Here is an 18,839-nt window from a genome sequence, read left to right as displayed (position 1 = left end):
CAACTAGAAAAGTGGCTATGAAAAGAAAGAGCTTGATAAGATGAGACAGGTTCTTGAACTAGGTCAATTTCTTGATGCTCCTTGCCTGCTGTTCTCAGTACAGTCTGGAAGAAAAAGGCCCGACAATCAGAGGCTTCCCTTCTCTCCCCAGTGCACATACCACTTGTGAGCTTCTACACAGTTGGCCTCTGCTTGTGGAACATATAAAAAGTGCTTTTGTCCTAAATAGTCTTTGTTCCATGATTGACTTGGAATCTCAGGGAAATAAAAAGGAATTCATATATGTGCTGAATTTATAGGGAATAAAAGCCTTATGATGAGAGAAAGGAAGGGAATTTGGGACAAATACTAAGAAAGATCCAAAGGTTTTCCTTCAGAAAGAAATTTCTGTTATTTAATCCATACATTTGACTTGGGCCCATAGGATGGAAGGTGATTAGGGATTGTGGTTAAAGAGAAGGCTATATTTTAGGTTAAAAAATAAGACGTAGCACGAGGAAAATGACTAGTCCAAGTTACAGCTTTGAGGTTAAACCATAAAATCAGAAATATGCCATTTTTTATATATTTTAAAATTATGTATTCAAACTCGCGGTTTGAAAAGTATAGATTAGATTTGATTCCCAGCACATTTGGGATGGTAAGATAAGCTATATTTTTGCATGTGAGGGAACAGTTTGAGGGTTATCTCAGTTACACTGGTTTAAAACAGAAATGCAAGACAAGTTGGTGAAGTCAGTGAAGAAAATGAAGAGAGTAAATATTAAAACAAAAGGAAATCTCAGTGGCAATGGAAAAAGTTGAAAAAATAAAACAAAAGGAAATCAATCAAAATGGGTGATAATGGTTTGGCTCTGTGTTTCCACACAAATCTCACCTTGAGTTGTAATAATCCCCCACGTGCCATGGGAGGGACCCAGTGGGAGGTAACTGAATCACGAGAGTAGGTCTTTCCTGTGCTGTTCTTGTGATAGTGAATAAGTCTCATGAGATCTGATGGTTTTATAAAGGGCAGTTCCCCCGCACATGACCTCTTCCCTGCTGCCATGTAAGATGTCCCTTTTCTCTTCCTTTGTGTTCTGCCATGATTGTGAGGCCTCCCCAGCCATGTGGAACTGTGAGTCCATTAAAACTCTTTCCTTTATAAATTATCCAGTCTCTGGTAGGTCTTTATTAGCAGCATGAGAACAGACGAATACAATGGGTTTGACTTATTTGACTGTTGATAAAACTTCCTAGGCCATCAAGCATTTAAAGCAGTTAAGTTGATTTTTATATAACCTCAGGGTTCCCTGCCTGTAGTTCAATGGTCTAGGCAGAGCAAGAAGGAAATTCGTATTTTCCATTTTTCTTGTGGTGATAGGGAGATTTTAACTAATTAGAATAGTAGTAAATGAATAACAATCCCAAGTGATTTTCTTCATGTGTTGCTTGAAAGATATGTTTCAAGTTTAGCCACAAATGATGACATTTTTTAATTAATGAGTTTTTATTGTAAGTAAAGGATACGGGGCTTGGACTCAGGCAATGGGATAGATGATGCTGAAGCCCCTCAGGAGGTAGGAAACCCCTCATACTTGATGGTTTTGCAGGTATCAGGGAGCCCCCTCCACTTTTTCTTATTATGCTCTCCCACAGGCTGATATATAAAATGGTCTTTTTTTTTTTTTCTTTTGAGACGCAGTTTCACTATTGGTGCCCAGGCTGGAGTGCAATGCTATGATTTCGGCTCACTGCAACCTCCGCCTCCTGGGTTCAAGCGATTCGCCATCCTCAGCCTCCCGCGTAGCTGGGATTACAGGCATGCACCACCAAGCCCGGCTAATTTTTATATTTTTAATAGAGACAGGGTTTCGCCATGTTGGCCAGGCTGGTCTTGAACTCCTGACCTCAGTTGATCTGCCCACCTCGGCCTCCGAAAGTGCTGGGATTACAGGTGTGAGCCACCGCCCCTGGCCATAAAATGGTCTTCTTTTGGCTTGAAGCTTTAATATTTTAAATACTTAAATGCCTACAGATAGAGAAACATTTACCATTATCCTTCACAGAAAAAATGGCAAATATGTGACCTTCAGGCGTCCCCTTCCATGAAAGCCATTGAGGATCAATCTCAGAATTCTTCCCCAGTGCACCTGCTTTCAAGAATCGCCTCTTAACCCAGCTGTCCAGGAAGCCACTCTGAATCTATTAGACTTCATATGCAAGCTGACATTGATGTAATTCTGCTCATGTGTATCTTATGTGAATGAGTTTATTGAATCTTATGTGAATGAGTTCATTGAGTCAGAGCAAATTTTGAGAGTGAGAAAGGAAAGAAAGTATAAGGTTTTTGGATTTGAGGGAAAAACTCAGATGTTACCAGCAAGGGTAGGTTATAAACTTTGCCTATAACTTTTTACAGAGGTGGACATACTGTATATAGAATATCTAGTACTAAGTGCCACATACCATTATTATCACTTTGTGTTTGTTATGCCATTTTTTTCTTCACAGCAGCTTTAGGGGATGGGGAGAGGTGTCAGTTGTACAGTGGAGGAAACTGAACCTCCACGATATTTAAATTATATGTAAATTCTCTTACACCTTGGACAAGTCATTTAAACATCATGGAGATTCCGGCCGGGCGTGGTGGCTCACGCCTGTAATCCCAGCACTTTGGGAGGCTGAGACGGGTGGATCACTTGAGGTTCAGGAGTTCAAGACCAGCCTGGCCAACATGGCAAAACCCCGTCTCTACTAAAAATAAAAAAATTAGCTGGGCATGGTGGCACACACCTGTAATCCCAGCTACTTGGGACGCTGAGGCAGGAGAATCACTTGATCCCAGGAGACAGAGGTTTCAGTGAGCTGAGATCACACCACTGCACTCCAGCCTGGGCAACAGAACAAGACTCCGTCTCAAAAAAAAAAAAAAAAAATCCTGGAGGTTCCCTTCTTTCCAGTGTAATCTGCGATTGTATACGTTGCCTCCAGAGTTGTATAGAATTACATCAGGATAGCATGAGAATCTTCTCAAAGTAGCCTGCATTTTCAGTGCTATGTTCCTTAGTAACAAAATTAAACATTAATTTGAGTGGACTAAGAATTAAAACTTCTATTTCTTCAACCTTTGTTTTTTCTACCTGATGAATAATAATGCAGCTCCTTGGAGATGATGTAAAATCATGATATTTTTCCAGTATGGATAATATTTATCTAAATTTTCCTTATGAGTTCTCTTCTATGATATTTAATATATTCATGTTGACAATTAAATTTTGAAATTTTGTTGCACATATTCATCTGATAATTTTTTTAATGCTTTGATTGGCGATATTTTGTAATAAATACCTCATATTGGATAAAGAAATAACACTACTGAGGATGGCACAGTCAGCGATTTTTAGTAAGTGTGAGTTTTGGATTTAATGGCCGTATAGTTGCAATTTTAAAGTTATTGATTTGAACAAGAATTTTTCCAGGCCTTTTATATACAGCAGACATAGAACTGATTATGTATTGGATCGCTTTGAATATTCCTAATGAGTATGGGACCATTCTTTTTATTTTCAATATCAGTTGACCTTATAAGGGACAGTTTTAATATTCATTTCAAACCAGAAATAGCAAGTATTATTTTTATACTAATTCTTCTGTGTGTCATGCTATTGTTTAAGCACCTACTATATGCCAACATCATACTGCATTGCTAGTTAGAATGTTGGAAAAAAGTGATGACCAATGGTTGCTGAGTGTTGAGAACACCTTCTTTCCATGTTCTCTCATCCTTTCTTCTGTGCACAGCCACAGTCTGCTCTGCAGCATCCCTGACATGACCTGCCACAGCTCAAGCACATCTTCTAATGCTCATTAATATAACACTTATAACCACTTAATAGATACCAGGCCTCCTGCTACACATTTCACGGTAATTCACTTAATCCTCTCTATGACCCTATAAAGTAGAACTCCATTTTATAGAACAAAAATCTGAGGCACAAAGAGGTTAAGAAACACGATCAACAGCCAGTAAATAGTTGAGCCAGACTTTGAACCTAGACAGTCCTGCTCTGCATCAGTGTATATAACCTATATTCAGGTGTCTGAGCGAGAAGAAGCTCGAGTAATACAGCCTGGACAGGTGAGTGTCTGCGTAGAGCGAGGCAGTGTGAGCGATGAGAAAGAGGCAAATCTGAGAAATCCTCCAAAGAATAAACTGAAGTAAATGTGAGATTGAATATAGACGCTAAGGAGAAGAGGCATGCCAAAGACTAATAGAATGATGGTATGCCCCTGGCCAGTGGGGTATTTGAAATGGGAAATGGTTTAGAGAAAAAAGTCAGGAGCTCCACTTTGATGGGTTTAATCTGAGGTGATGGGATCAACCCCAAATTGACTGGCATGCCACACACATGTGATGAAATGGCAAAACAGTGTGGCATAGTAGAAAAACTTCGGATATGGAATGACAAAAAGCAAGTTCAAGCTGTGATGCTGATGCTAGTACCTCTGTGACACCATGCAAGTTTCTTTGCTTCTCTGAGCCCCAGTTCTCTTTCCTGTGATTAATTTCCTTTATTATGCCATTAGAAAGTTTAGACTAAAGTGGCGTGCCATGGAACAGACAGCTATTAAAGGTAGAATGAAGATCACATGCCAAATGAACTACCTTTTAGAATGTATTAATCTGAACAATATCTATTTAGGGGAAAAGGAATAATCACATTGTTAAGTCAGAGCTAGGATGGCCATACCATATGGTCCAAACCAGTACCCTTTTAAGAGTAAAGATGGGTGCTCTGAATAAATGCACCAGAACAACAGGGATTCTGGTATAATTGAGGGACTGTCATAGGAAAGGAATACAAATGGTTACCATACTCACAGCCATCAGAAGAGGTACTTCTGAAATAGTCTTTGTAGAAACCACAATTTGTGGTTTCCAGTTTTGAATGAAAATAATCCTGGATGAAAGAGGGTATATTCAGGATGTGATTTCCAGCTGAGGACCTTCCTTATGGACTACATCCAAGGACCAGTTGCCCCCTTTCTCCCCTCTTCCTTAGCAGCATTCCCCACCCCACTACTCTCCTTTGGTTCACACATGACACTCAAGCCACTGTAATCATTCAGTCGTCTGGAAGAAAAAGGAGTGACTTCATTGTATTAATATATCTGATGTCCTCTCCATTGCTAATACTTGTTCATTTCTGATTGCTCACTTGTAGTTGCTCCGCTCTGCTGCTGATTGGTCTGCTGGTATAAAGTACCATGAAGAGTCCATCCACGCCGCTTATGTCCATGTGATAGAGAACAGCAGGCACTATATCTATATCGAAGTAAGTCTTGCTCATGTAAATTCGTGTGAGAAACTGCCTTCCCTTAAATATCATGCAGAGATTTCAGGGTCCCCAAACTTAGGACCCCTCATATTAATAAGTATATTTTGAGGCGTGAAAAGTGCTGGAGAAGCTCTGGTTCATATCACCTGAATTTTGACCTCCCAAGCATACCTGGAACTGGCTCTGCATTGTCATTAACTCAAGATTCTATTGGGAGTCTCACAAATCTTTGCTGTTAAAATGCATCATCAACTCATTGTAACAGTATTAGACAGAAATACCCCAACATGGACAGGTAAGTTTTGTTTTCGCTTGGGTTGGAGGGTTTAAGTGTGAAGCAAGTTCTGTTTCAGGAGAGCACACACAGGGGTGAGTTGCTAAAATAGAGACCACTGGATGCCACTGGTTTGGGCATGGCGGAGTAGGTAGAGTGCAGGGAAAAGAACGTGGAAAAGGAAGATGTGAGAACATTAAGAGCAGGTACCAAATTCTTCAATCTTGTGTGAACTACTATTGATTATGAAGCTTTTTTTCATCCCAGAATTTTTAGAGCATATGAGAAAATCTGGGGACACTGAGTTTAGTTTGGGAACTTAAATTACTCTTCAAAGTGAATATAAAAATAGTACAGAGAACTTGAAAAACCCTGAGAAAATAAAAAGTCACAATAATGGAAAAAATAAATCATAGCATAATTTCCTTCTTTATTCGAGTCTTTTCTTTCCCATTGAATTTTTTAAAGGTAGATAGGGGAATGGGTTAACTGAGGAAAACCATTCTAGCCCTGTTTTTCTTCCCCTTGGGTCCTGGCCCTCTCCCGCTCTGCACAGCAACAATTCATTAGAGACAAGCAGGGAAGAATTGGAGCTTTATTTGTTTCATGAGCCTGGCTAGAGAAACCTAAGTTAAATATAATATATTAGCTGGCTAAATGCAGTGTGGTATCCTGAATGGCATCATGGAATAGATATAGGACATTAGTGGAAAATGAGTGAACTCTGCATAAAGTCTGGAGCTTAGTAATGCTATTAGTATTATTAATTTCAACAATTATACCATAGAGATGGAAAGATGTGAAGGCTGGCTCATCTATTGCCCAGAATCATTTTGCTTCATCTCTTTTTAGTAGCATTAACATCAGCTTTTCTGGCCGGGCACGGTGGCTCACGCCTGTAATCCCAGCACTTTGAGGGGGCCAAGGCGGGTGGATCACCTGAGGTCAGCAGCTCGAGACCAGTCTGTCCAACATGGTGAAACCCCGTCTCTACTAAAAATACAAAAAAATTAGCTGGGCGTGGTGGCGGGAACCTGTAATCCCAACTACTTGGGAGGCTGAGGCAGGAGAATCACTTGAACCCGGGAGGTGAAGGTTGCAGTGAGCCGAGATCGTGCCATTGCACTCAAGCCTTGGTGACAAAAGTGAGACTCCATCTCAAAAAAATAAAAATAATAAATAAATAATCAGCTTTTCTTTTTAATGTGATGATAGTATTAAATGATGTCAGTAATGCCATGTAGGTATACATAGTTGGGACATAGACCTGGTGGACACTCCTCTAGTCAAGATAAGCAGTCAGCATTCACCCGACTCTTCCAAAAAAGGAGAAGTAAAGGACATGACATGTAGCCAGTCTGTGTTTACAGCTGCTGAGGAATGCTAAGCTTCTTTATAATATGAATTCAGAAAAAGAAACATGGTTTGGTTGCCAATGAGATTTTGATTGTCTGATGCCCTAAGGGGAATCACATTCTCAAAAGACTTTCTGCACCGTGTCTTCCTGTAAGTTTGTCTTCTGGAGGCATTTTACAGATTTATGCACTTAAGTATAAAAGCTTATATAGTCATAAAAATGATAATGCCACAAAGGGATGATAATTACGAGTTGTTACATATATATCTCTTTACCTTGAGATGATTAGCAAATATTACTTTGTGATAATTGTCCTTATAAATTACAGATGTGTTATAACAATCTATTCTATTTGAACACATAACAGTAATATTTGCACCAAATTTTTCACATTCCTTTATGCAGCAACAAAATATTTTGCACTGTTATGATAATGTCGTAACTTGTTTTCTAGTAACAGTTTTAAAGACTATTTTGTAGATATATAAATAGCAGAAGTAATTAGAGGAAAAAAACATTTTTTATTTTGTTAACTGGCTTATATATATGCAACATACAAAAGAGAGTTGAGGCTACTTAAAATAGAAGTTCAGAGATAATAAGAGACCCAGACAAACAAGACAAGGTGAAAGCAGATACCAGGAAATAATGGAGAAAGTGTGGAGAAAACTAGACCAGGCTTTACCATCTACCCTGTTAAAAAAGCAAGCTTAGCATGAGATAGAATGTTTGCCAATATAGAATTTTTAATCATAAGCATTTATACAACATGTGAATCTGAAAAAAACTAGTTTCCCTATTGATTAAATTTGCAGTGTTCCTAAGTATTCTGAGAATGTAATTTAGAAAATCACCTATAAGGAATTCTCATGGTGAAATAATATAGTGTAACTTTCCACTTGATTAAGTGTTACAGGTGATATGACCTGGAATCAGATGAGACCCTGAGTGAGATGAGGCGGCTTTTATTCTGTGTCGTTGACTTTCTTGATGTGATTTCAGTGATCAGAACACATCTGCTGTGTGAAACATTTTAAAAAATATATTACAGTATTGTTCTTATGTATATTGCTAAGAAAATAAAGACTAACATGATTGTCTTGTTTATTTCTCATAGAACCAGTTTTTCATAAGCTGTGCTGATGACAAAGTTGTGTTCAACAAGATAGGTGATGCCATTGCCCAGAGGATCCTGAAAGCTCACAGGTAACAGCCTTTGGCTGAGAGTTCTTGCTGCAGATGTTCTTGTATTTATTACTAAAATGACTTTGCAAAGCCCATTTTTAAAGTACTGTCATTTCCTAGCAGCTTAAATTTGGTTCAGCCAGCAATAGGTTATTGATGCCTTTAGTCTCAGTCAGTTGCTAAAAATTTTTGACTGCCCTTTCTAGGGAATTTGAATTCTTCCAGGGCACAAAAATTTCTTCCTGGCCAGTCTGTTTCCCACACATGAGGTTTGTGATTTGTTTTATTTAATAGCAGACTATGAGCTTTGTTCGCTTAAAAAAGGAAAACAGACATAATATTTTGCTATGGGTTATATTTAAATTCTTGTTACCATATGTCATATTTATTCAGCTCATGGGATTTTTTTTTAATAATTGGTTTGCTGAGATAGAATTTACATACTGTATAATCCAGCCACTTAAACTATACAATTCAGTGATTTTTAGTGTATTCACAGAGTTGCACAACCACCACCTAATCAATTTTAGAACATTTTCATCCACCCAGAAAGAAACCCCATTAGCAGTCATTACCCATTCCTTCTATTTTTAGCCCCTGGCTACCACTGATTTTTCTTTTTCTATAGATTTGCCGAATCTGGGCATTTTGTATAAATGGAGTCACACAATATGTGGTCTTTTATGACTGATTTGTCTTAGCATAATGTTCTTGAAGCTTATCTATTATTATAGCATGTATCAGTATTTCATTTCTTTTTATTGCCAGATAATATTCCATGATGTGGATATACCACATTGTATTTATCCATTCATTAGTTGATGGACATTTGGGTTGTTTCTACTTTTTGCCTATTATAAATAATGCTGCTATAAACATCCTTTACTAGTTTTTGTGCAGATATATATTTTCATTTCTCTAGGGGTAGAATTGTCAGGTTATAGCTAACTCTATGTTTAACATTTTGAGGAACTGCCAGACTGTCTTCCAAAGCGGCTCTGCCATTTTATATTCCCATAGTATATGAGAGGTCCAGTTTCTCTGTATTTGCCAATACTTATTGTTATCTCTCTCTTTGATTATAGTCATTCTAGTAGGTGTGAAATACCATTTAAGAAATGGTATTTCATTGTGATTTTCATTTGAATTTCTCTAATGACTAATGATACTGAGCATCTTTGTGTGTGCTTATTGGCCATTTGTGTATTATCTATGGAGAAATGTCTACTGAAATCCCTTGCCCATTTGTTCACTGGGGTATTTGACTTCTTATTTTTGAGTTGTAAGAATTCTTTATACATTCTAGATACAAGTCTCATATCAGATATATGATTCCTAGTTTCTCCCATTCGATGGCTTGTCTTTTTACTTTCTTGCTGGTGTCATTTGAAACAGAAATTTTTTTTATTTTGATAAAAGCTAACTTATCTATTTTTTTCCTTGTATCGCTTGTCCTTTTGGTATCTAAGGAATATAGATAGTGATATCTAAGAAATCACTGCCTGATCTAGGATCATGAAGATTTATGCCTGTTTTCTCCTGGGAATTTTATAGTGTTAGCTCCTACATTTAGATATTTGACTCATTTTGTTACTTTTTATATATGGGGTGAGTTAGGGGCCCAACTTTTTATTCTTTTGTTGATGGATATAGAGTTGCCCTAGCACTATTTGTTAAAAAGACTATTCTTTCCACATTGAATTGTCTTGGCACCAGGGACAATTTCTTCTTATGGCTGATTTCAGCTCCATTTAAAAGTAGCAGAGCAAACACATAAGCAAAATCATTATATTTCATTACTTTAAGTCATTGAATGCATGCAGTGAAGAATAAGTGCATATGCATTTGGGAATTAAAACATTTTTTACTTCCAGTGTCGTGTGGTACTTTGATATCTTTTTTCACATAATATTTGGGGACTTTTATACTTAAGGACATATTATAACAGTAACTATCAGCATTTTATGTGATTCACAGTTTATAACTACATTATCTCACTGAATCTTCACAACTACGCTTGAGAGTAGGTCATGTATTTGTTGTTGTTATTGTTGTTATTATTGCTGTTGTTGCTGTTCCCATTTTTAGGATTAAAAACTGAGATTCAAGAGGTTATGTGACTTGTCTAGGCCACTAACCACAATAGGCAAAAAACAGCTTTGAGCCTAAATCTTTGAACTTTCAACCCAATGCTTCCCCTCACACCACATGACTCTAGTGCATTGATGGTTAGGATTAAAAACCCATTTAGGGCTTCCCCAAGCTGAGGCAAATGTGTTGGGCCTGTAGTTCCCTTCCCCTATTGACCAGCCATTGGATGCAGGCTGACCCTAGGGAGTGGGGATGACCTTGAGTGAGGCAGGTCCCTTTCACCTATGGAGGACTCCATACTTTTCATACCTGGAGGACTTCACTGTGAGTATTCCGTGGCCTACATGCTCAGTAGCTGATGGGATGGATGTCTTGATCCCATGGTGAAGGGATCTAGGCAGCACACTACAGCATCTGTCATATCCTGCAGTGTGTACAGTGGATCTCACCTGTGACTACACATCAAAATCACCACTGACTTTTGCAAGATTACAGAGAGCTTGACTCACCTCCAGGCTTACTGGATCATAATTTCCTGGATCGGGGCCCGGCCCCGGTATTTTATACTGTTCCAAAGATGTGTTTTTAAGTGTTTGGAAGCCTGAAAGAATATTTTTCTTTACTGTAGTAATTTGTCTTTAAAAATCTGGACTTCTAAAATAATAAAATTAGGCTGGGCGTGGTGGCTCACGCCTGTAATCCCAGCACTTTGGGAGGCTGAGGCAGGTGGATCACCTGAGGTCAGGAGTTTGAGACCAGTCTGACCAGTGTGGTGAAACTCTGTCTCTACTAATAGTACAAAAATTAGCTGGGCTTGGTGGTGCATGACTGTAGTCCCAGCTGTTCAGGTGGCTGCGGTAGGAGAATTGCTTGAACTCAGGAGGTGGAGATTGCAGTGAGCCGAGATCATGCCATTGCACTCCAGCCTGGGTGACAGACCAAGACTCTGTCTCAAAATAAATAAATAAATAAATAAAATTATAATATTTTAGGGCTACAAGAAACTTCAAGATATTTTCTGATGGAACATTTCCTAGTGATCTTATGAGCTGCTCCTGAAAGGAAAAGGGATCCGTGACTTTAAAAATTATGGTAAAGTAGCACCTGTTGCAGATTGTATCTTACACTTGGAGTTTGACAGAGCACATTAAAGACTGGCAATTTCAAGTTTGCTTTGTGAAAAATGGGAAATTAGTTCATCAAATTTCAAATAAACCTGTGTCATTTAGCTCTGATCTCTCAATAGTCTCATTTTTTTTGACAGACACATTTTCAAAATGGTACATATGTCACACATTTAGACTTTCAGTGGATACACACACACATTCTCAAAACATATTTTATGTTCCCCTCACCCCCGGCGTCTCTGCATTCTTGTTAATCTCCCTATGTTAATTGCAACTGTAAAATATATTTTCACTTAATTTCAAATCTGTGAGCTTGTGTTCTGTGAGCTTGTGTTAGGCAAGGTAAAGGCAGAATTAAAAAGCTTATCTTGGGCAGGTGTGGTGGCTCACACCTGTAATCCCAGCACTTTGGGAGGCGGAGGCGGGAGGATTTCTAAAGGCTAGAAATTTGAGACCACCTGTCTTTACAAAAAAATAAAAAATTATCCAGATGTTTTGGTGTGCCTGTAGTTCTAGCTACTTGGAGGCTGAGGCAAGAGGATTCCTTAAGCCTGAGAGTATGAGGCTGCAGTGAACTATAATCTCACCACTACACTCCAGCTTAGGAGACAGAATGAGGCCTCATCTCTAAAAAAATAAATAAATAAAAAATGAAAGAAACAACATATTTTGCAGGTTGCCACCCTGGGGTGACCCCTTTTCACTAATTAGGTGCCATGATGTGCCATCCCAAACTTACCCCTCTCTCTCCATAGACTTCTCTGTTCTCTACTTTTCTGAGACTCAGAACTTCCCTGCCAAAGTCACATTCTTAGCAACAAGTATAATTTTGGCTGTTTGAAAAAGAATAGAATGCAGCCCAAAGCAGATGGAGGGAAATGACAGTCCGCAGTCAGCCAGGCCTCACCAAAGAATACAGGCCCTCTGCCAGGTCCCTCCTACCCTGGAGAAATCTGAGTCTTCAAATTGCCAACTCCCTGGACTGGTCTAAGTCTTTATTTTTCTGCCAGCGTTGGAATCCAGCCTCACAACAATTCCCCTAAGCAATTTCTCAGTTCCTCTCACTTCCTCTGGTTCCTTCTCAACAGCCATAATTCTTTATAGAAATAAGTTTTGCAAAGCCTTCATGTTCTGACATGACCTAGAGCCTCAGACTCATGTTTACCCCATGCTGACCTAAGAACAGCCAGGGGAATCAGAATAAAAAAAAAACAAAAAACAAATCTTCACTCTAATAAGTAAAACTGTCTCAGAGTTGAAGCCAGCTGCCCAACCCACTTGAAACCTTTCTTTGACAACTCAAATGTGATTGGCGATCAGAGAGAAAAAAAATCATAATCCACAGTCTAAAATTTACTGTTTTATGCCATGTTCGACTAAGCCAAAAGATAGGACCAACTGATCCAGGTAGACACATTTTTAAACACTGTGTGCCATGAATGAATGGTTTCTGAGGAGATTCTCAGATCTTTGCACATGGAAACTTGACATGCATAATTTTTCTGCTTTGGTAGAAAGTCAGGAAGTGAGAAAGTGCATTTTATAGTGTTAGCAACAAACAGTTGACACACACAATGAAAATAGTCAGTTGACTTAATGCTTCTATGTTTTAATATTAAACTGCATTAAAAATATGCTATTAAACTACATTAAAACAACAATTTTGAACATTGTTCAAACTTACCATGCTTCTTTTTTTTTTTTTTTTTTTTGAGACAGTCTTGCTCTGTCACCCAAGCTGAAGTGCAGTGGTGTGATCTTGGCTTACTGCAACTTCCATCTCCCGGGTTCAAGCAATTCTCCTGCCTCAGCCTCCCGAGTATCTGGGATTACAGGCACCCACCACCACACTCAGCTAATTTTTTTGTATTTTTGGTGGAGACGGGGTTTCACCATGTCGGCCAGGCTAGCTTTGAACTCCTAACCTCAAGTGATCCGCCCACCTCGGCCTCCCAAAGAGCCCCTCATGCTTCTTATAACTGTAGAAGAGCTACTGCTTGCCTGTAAGTGGGTGGTATGGGAAATACCACACTGGGAAATCTGAAATTATTGGGGGACCAGATGTCTGGAGACCTGGATTCTCTCCAGCTCTGTTATCCACAGGTATGTGACCCTCTGAGTACGTCAGTTTGTCCTTCTGACACGCTGTTTCTTCACCAACCACGAATAATATTATCTGTTCTACGTAGCTTATATGAATATATGTGAAAGTAGTTTGTAAGCTGTAAAGCACCAGTTCATGTAAGAACTTATTATAGCATTTCCATGATATTCATCATCTGGAAATACGTTGTTCACTGTAAATTCAAGCAAGGATAAAGAGGCATCGTATTCAAATCAGCTGTTTCAAAATTAGTATTTATTCTAGAAAAAGAAATGTTTTAATTTAAAAGATGCTTAAATGTTCCGTATTTTAAATTATTGGACGGCTACTTCTGGATAAGAAAAATTTGTTTTGGTTTCTCACGACTGGCTGTTGTTCATCATGTGACATGTTTAGGCACACAATTACAACGCTCTGTCTAGAGGTTTGCTGCCAGAAACCTATAGCTGACTCTTCCTGGGAATCAATTTTTGATTTCCCTGTTATTGATCTGATAACACTCTCCCCAAAATATAAAGTAAAACAAAATGTATTCTGAAGCATAATATGTGTTTAGTTTAGTATTGTTTTAATTTTAGATGCTATTTACTTTGTTGTTATTTGAAGATATGCAAGCCTTCTAATTGAAATCAGCAATTGATATAATTGAATAAAAATGTTACCAAATAGTTTGAGTCTTTCCACATAATCAGTGCTATACCTGTGTTACCTCATTCAGTCTTTGTATCAGCTTTATGGGATTGGTTGTGTAATTACTCCCATTCTACAGATGAGGCAGCTGAGGCCTAGTGAATTTAGATAACTTAGCCAAGTCATACAGCTATGGTTGGATAGGAGTAGGACTCAAACCATGTCTGTAGGACCTCAACTTGTGCTTTTTACCAGTAAGCTACAAAGCTTCCCCCATTTTAAGGGATGTAGAAATTTTCGAATGGTAAGCCTCCCAGAAATCTATGAAAAATACTTTATTTTGAAATATAAAAAATTGAATGAGCTGGGCACTGTGGCTTATGCCTTTGATTCTAGCACTTTGGGAGGCCGAGGCAGGAAGATCACTTGAGTTCAGGAGTTCAAAACCAGTCTGTGCAACATAGTGAGACCTAGTCTCTACAAAAAAAAAAAAAAAAAAAAAAAAAAAAAAATAGCTGAGTGTGCTGGTACATGCCTGTGGTCCCAGCCATCCGGGAAGCTGAGGTGGGAGGATCACTTAGCCTGGGAGGTGAAGGCTGCAGTGCGCCATGATTGCACCACTGCACTCCAGCCTGGGTAACAGAGCAAGACCCTGTCACAAAAAGAAAAAAAAAATCAGATGAATGTTTTATTTTTTAAAAGCGATGTTTGATAGATTAAAAGTTCTTGGGTTTAAAGAAAAATCTATGTCCATAATTACCATATCCTATAATTTTGTACCAAACTGAAAAGACATGTTGGGCTTGTTTCAGAAGCCTTGTCTTAAAGAAAATTCAACTGCAGTACCTTTTTTTTTTTTTTTTTGAGGAGTCTCACTCTGTTGCCGAGGCTGGAGTGCAGTGGCGCGATCTTGGCTCACTGCAAACTCCACCTCCTGGGTTCACGCCATTCTCCTGCCTCAGCCTCCCGAGTAGCTGGGACTACAGGTGCCTGCCACCACGCCTGGCTATTTTTTTGTATTTTTAGTAGAGACGGGGTTTCACTGTGTTATCCAGGATGGTCTCGATCTGCTGACCTCGTGGTCCGCCAGCCTTGGCCTGCCAAAGTGCTGGGATTACATGCATGAGCCACCGCGCCTGGCCAAAACACATTTTATTTAAGTATGCCAATCATTGGTTTCACATTTTTTCTTGTGGGATAACTCCCAAGCTCTGTACGATTTCTGGAGAAGAGGTTACCTTGGGACACAGATGACAACAGATTGTGGCAGGAGACCTTTTGATTTAGATCATGTAAATGCTTTTATTCTATTCTAAAAATTGTATAAAATGGTAACCTCAGCAGATAGAGAAATGTAAAGATTAGCACAGGGCAGGGGCCAGCAATCATTTTGAGCCTGAGCATGTGCCCTGGAAAAGAGAGGAAGGAAGAAGGAGACTTAAAAATGACAATGAAAACGGTCTGGGCCATAGTGGGAACAGTTTAGTATAAGGTTCTATATAACCTCATTTGGGGGCCACTCAGGGCTAGGCTTGCCAAAGACTATCAAGCCCAGGGTGAAGTCTAAGTCAAACATGCTGGGGAATCCCTCAGCATTCTTATGTTTGAAAGCTTGCCGTTTTCAAAAGATAACCAATGAGAAAAATGATGTGTGTTTGTGCACAATATATAATAGTTCATAATCTATGAAGTCACATAGAGGATAGGTAAAGTCAGTGCTAAATAGGGCCAGCATTTCTAGTGGACTAGTCATGATTTTAGCCAGTTCTTTCATGTGCAGATGAGGAAACTGAAGCCCAGAAGGATCTTCTCCTTTTAAAGGATTTGCCAAGCACAAAATAAAAGGGGTTATGTCCCAAACGACCAAGAAGCTACAGATCCAATTCCAACATAATTGATACCACCATAGTATAAAATTCTCTTTACACACACACACACACACACACACCCTAAGCCCTAACCACAATTCTTCTTATTTCTGACAGTATTCACTGCTGCAAAATCTACAACAATGAGACGATTTATAGCAGCTCTTGAAGTTTACAGTAATGAAATACAAACTATAAATCTCAAATTCTCAAAAAAATAAAGTGTCTTGTCACTAGCGAAGCATATCAAGCTTCCTCGGGGCCTTCTTGCCAGACCCTGAGACCCAGTTGTGAGCAGATCAAGCTTCTCCTAACTGTCCTTCATGCTGAGGAGGGACTGTGGGTGAAGGAGGAGGGGCTTATGCAGCAGAGAAAAACAAGAAATGGAAAGTAGAGGTACATCACTGCTGTGACCCATCTACATGGTACATTCGTACTCTGCTTTTAAAGGTACAAACAGCTTTATAGCAATCACAAAAATTTTAAAATTAATTTTTTTTTTTTTTTTTTTTTTTTTTGAGACGGATTCTCGCTCTGTCGCCCGGGCTGCTGGAGTGCAGTGCCGCGATTTTGGCTCACTGCCAAGCTCCGCCTCCCAGGTTCACGCCATTCTCCTGCCTCAGCCTCCCGAGTAGCTGGGACTACAGGCGCCCGCCACCACGCCTGGCTAATACACACACACTACTATTTTCTGTTGAATTGTAATTTATTTTCTTTTCCTAGAGTTCATCTGAATTTCTAGCTCAAGCGCATTTCCACACAATAGGAGGGGTTTTAGTTTTAGTTTTGGCACTTCCTGATAAATGTGGCCAAATTCAGTGATTTCTCATTATTTCCCTTCTATATTCAGCATCAGGGTTCTACTCCTGCCTCCTCTCCCTCCACATCCCGTCCTTGATCTTAATGCTATGGGGCCCTGGATCTTTGGAAAGGGGCTTCCAGACACTGGTGTTGATCTCCCTCCGGCCTGTTCTGGCATCTGCTTAACGTAGCTTGGGGACGTCAGCCTTCACCTTTCAGGCCTGCCTCTCTACCACTTCTCCTCTGCTCCTGCCACATCGCATAGCTGCTGAACGACACGCTCCACATTTCTCTGGAGTTCACCTGAAAGCAAGGCACAGATCCTCCTGGCTCTCATATCCTCACATTGAAAAGAGAGTGGGGTCTATCCTGTTTTCCCCCGAACTCAGCTTGAGGCCAAAGGACTGATTCCTTGCCCTGAGTCTTGCTCTTATTTCTCTACACTCCTGCCTCAGCTTAGAGAATCTCTCTCCAGTTCCCCAAATCTAAAAGAAGTTGATGTTTTTGTGTCCTGCTTCCCTTGTGAGAGTGCCACCCCAGGAGCAATGCCTGCTTCGTTTCTCCGGTCACAGAGTGGGGGAAGTTAACACATTTAAAGGGAAAACTGATTTAATGTTTTATAGCATTGGCCTGCCACATTTTTATTCTCTTATAACATTGCATTGGGGCCATTTTAACACAGTACCAGAAGTATTGTGCTACTGAGCCTTCATAGCGGTCATTTTTAGTGGCTACAAGGTGATCATTCCATTGACTGGCTCAACATAATTTAGTTAACCATTCCTTTATTATTGGACATTTATTTCCAATTTTTAGCTATTATACGTAGCACTGCCATAAGAGTTAGTGAATTTTGAAGAAAAACTTTTAACAAGAAGCCTGAGAATGCTGTTTGGTAGAAATTGCTTTGAACTAATGTGGATGAAGTGATTGCTGGCATGATGGGTAGTTATCCGGGGCTTAGTGCCCACTAGCCCCAAAAGCAAGATTGCTTTTAAGATCATAAATATTTTATACACTAGGGGCTCAGATTCTTACCCTAAGCTGATTGCTATCATTTCCACAACCCCCATGTTGTGAGGATTCAGTATTTCCGAAGGACGTTGGATTCCTCAGCAGCTGGAACTCTTGTCCTCTGTGGACTGGATCAAGGAGGCAGATTGGACACAGTGTCCCATGGAATCTTCTGTGCTTTGGCTTACATTCAACCACAATTTTGCGTTTGAAATTCCAGAGCCCTTTTTTCTACAGCAGTGAAAATCTAAATAGTTTCCACTAGTTTGCTGAACGCAGTTTAAAATTTTCATCATTCAGGAAATTTATGAGCTACCATATTGTAAAATAGCAAAGGGCTTGTTATGGAGCTAAGAGAGTCCTAAAAACAAGAAAATGTGAATATTCTGATTCCTACAAACTAAAATTTGCAAGAATGTTTTATAATATTTTTATAGGACATTTCTCAATATCGTACATATGAGATCTCCCTTATAAAATCATTTTTGCTTAAAAAAAAGATAAAATAGAACTGTCTCTTACAAACATCATCACAAACATTTGTGTCAAAGACCAGCAATACCACTTGTAAGATTTTTCCAACAAATGTGAAAAATTACTTTTGTTAGTCAGCGTAAATATCAAAATAGTTACTTCGAAATAGAAAAAAAATTAGAAGCAATTTAAATGCCTATCAGTAAAGAACTGGTTTAAATATTAAAGTACAGATGCATGGTAGAATATTACCTCCCTGTTCTTAAAAAGTAACTATGTTCTGGCCAGGTGCGGTGGCTCACGCCTGTAATACCAGCACTTTGGGAGGCCGAGGCGGGTGGATCACGAGGTCAGGAGATCGAGACCATCCTGGCTAACACGGTGAAACCCCGTCTCTGCTAAAAATACAAAAAATTAGCCGGGCGTGGTGGCAGACGATTGTAGCGCCAGCTACTCGGGAAGCTGAGGCAGGAGAATGGCATGAATCTGGGAGGTGGAGCTTGCAGTGAGCCGAGATCGCACCACGGCACTCCAGCCTAGGCGACAGAGCGAGACTGGGTCTCAAAAAAAAAAAAAAGTAACTATGTTCTTAT

General features: G+C 39.4%; 1 protein-coding gene across 7 annotated transcripts in view; it reads left to right on the top strand.

Moving 5' to 3' along the window:
• PLD1 (phospholipase D1) overlaps positions 1–18,839 on the top strand; it is a 209,930-nt gene that overhangs the window by 143,673 nt on the left and 47,418 nt on the right. For all 7 annotated transcript variants that reach the window (XR_010155872.1, XR_001713797.4, XR_008547173.2 and 4 more), the window contains 2 exons: positions 5,208–5,318; positions 8,070–8,158. Coding sequence is in view for 4 of the 7 variants with exons in the window: in XM_063807330.1 (XP_063663400.1) it covers positions 5,208–5,318; positions 8,070–8,158 (200 nt within the window). In the remaining 3 variants the exon portion in view is untranslated. The remainder of the gene's footprint in view (positions 1–5,207; positions 5,319–8,069; positions 8,159–18,839) is intronic.

This window comes from Pan troglodytes, chromosome 2 (genome assembly GCF_028858775.2).
Source record: "Pan troglodytes isolate AG18354 chromosome 2, NHGRI_mPanTro3-v2.0_pri, whole genome shotgun sequence".
In the NCBI taxonomy this organism is placed as follows: domain Eukaryota; kingdom Metazoa; phylum Chordata; class Mammalia; order Primates; family Hominidae; genus Pan; species Pan troglodytes.
Note: the sequence above shows the minus strand (reverse complement) of the source record. Positions and strands in the feature narration are given on the sequence as shown.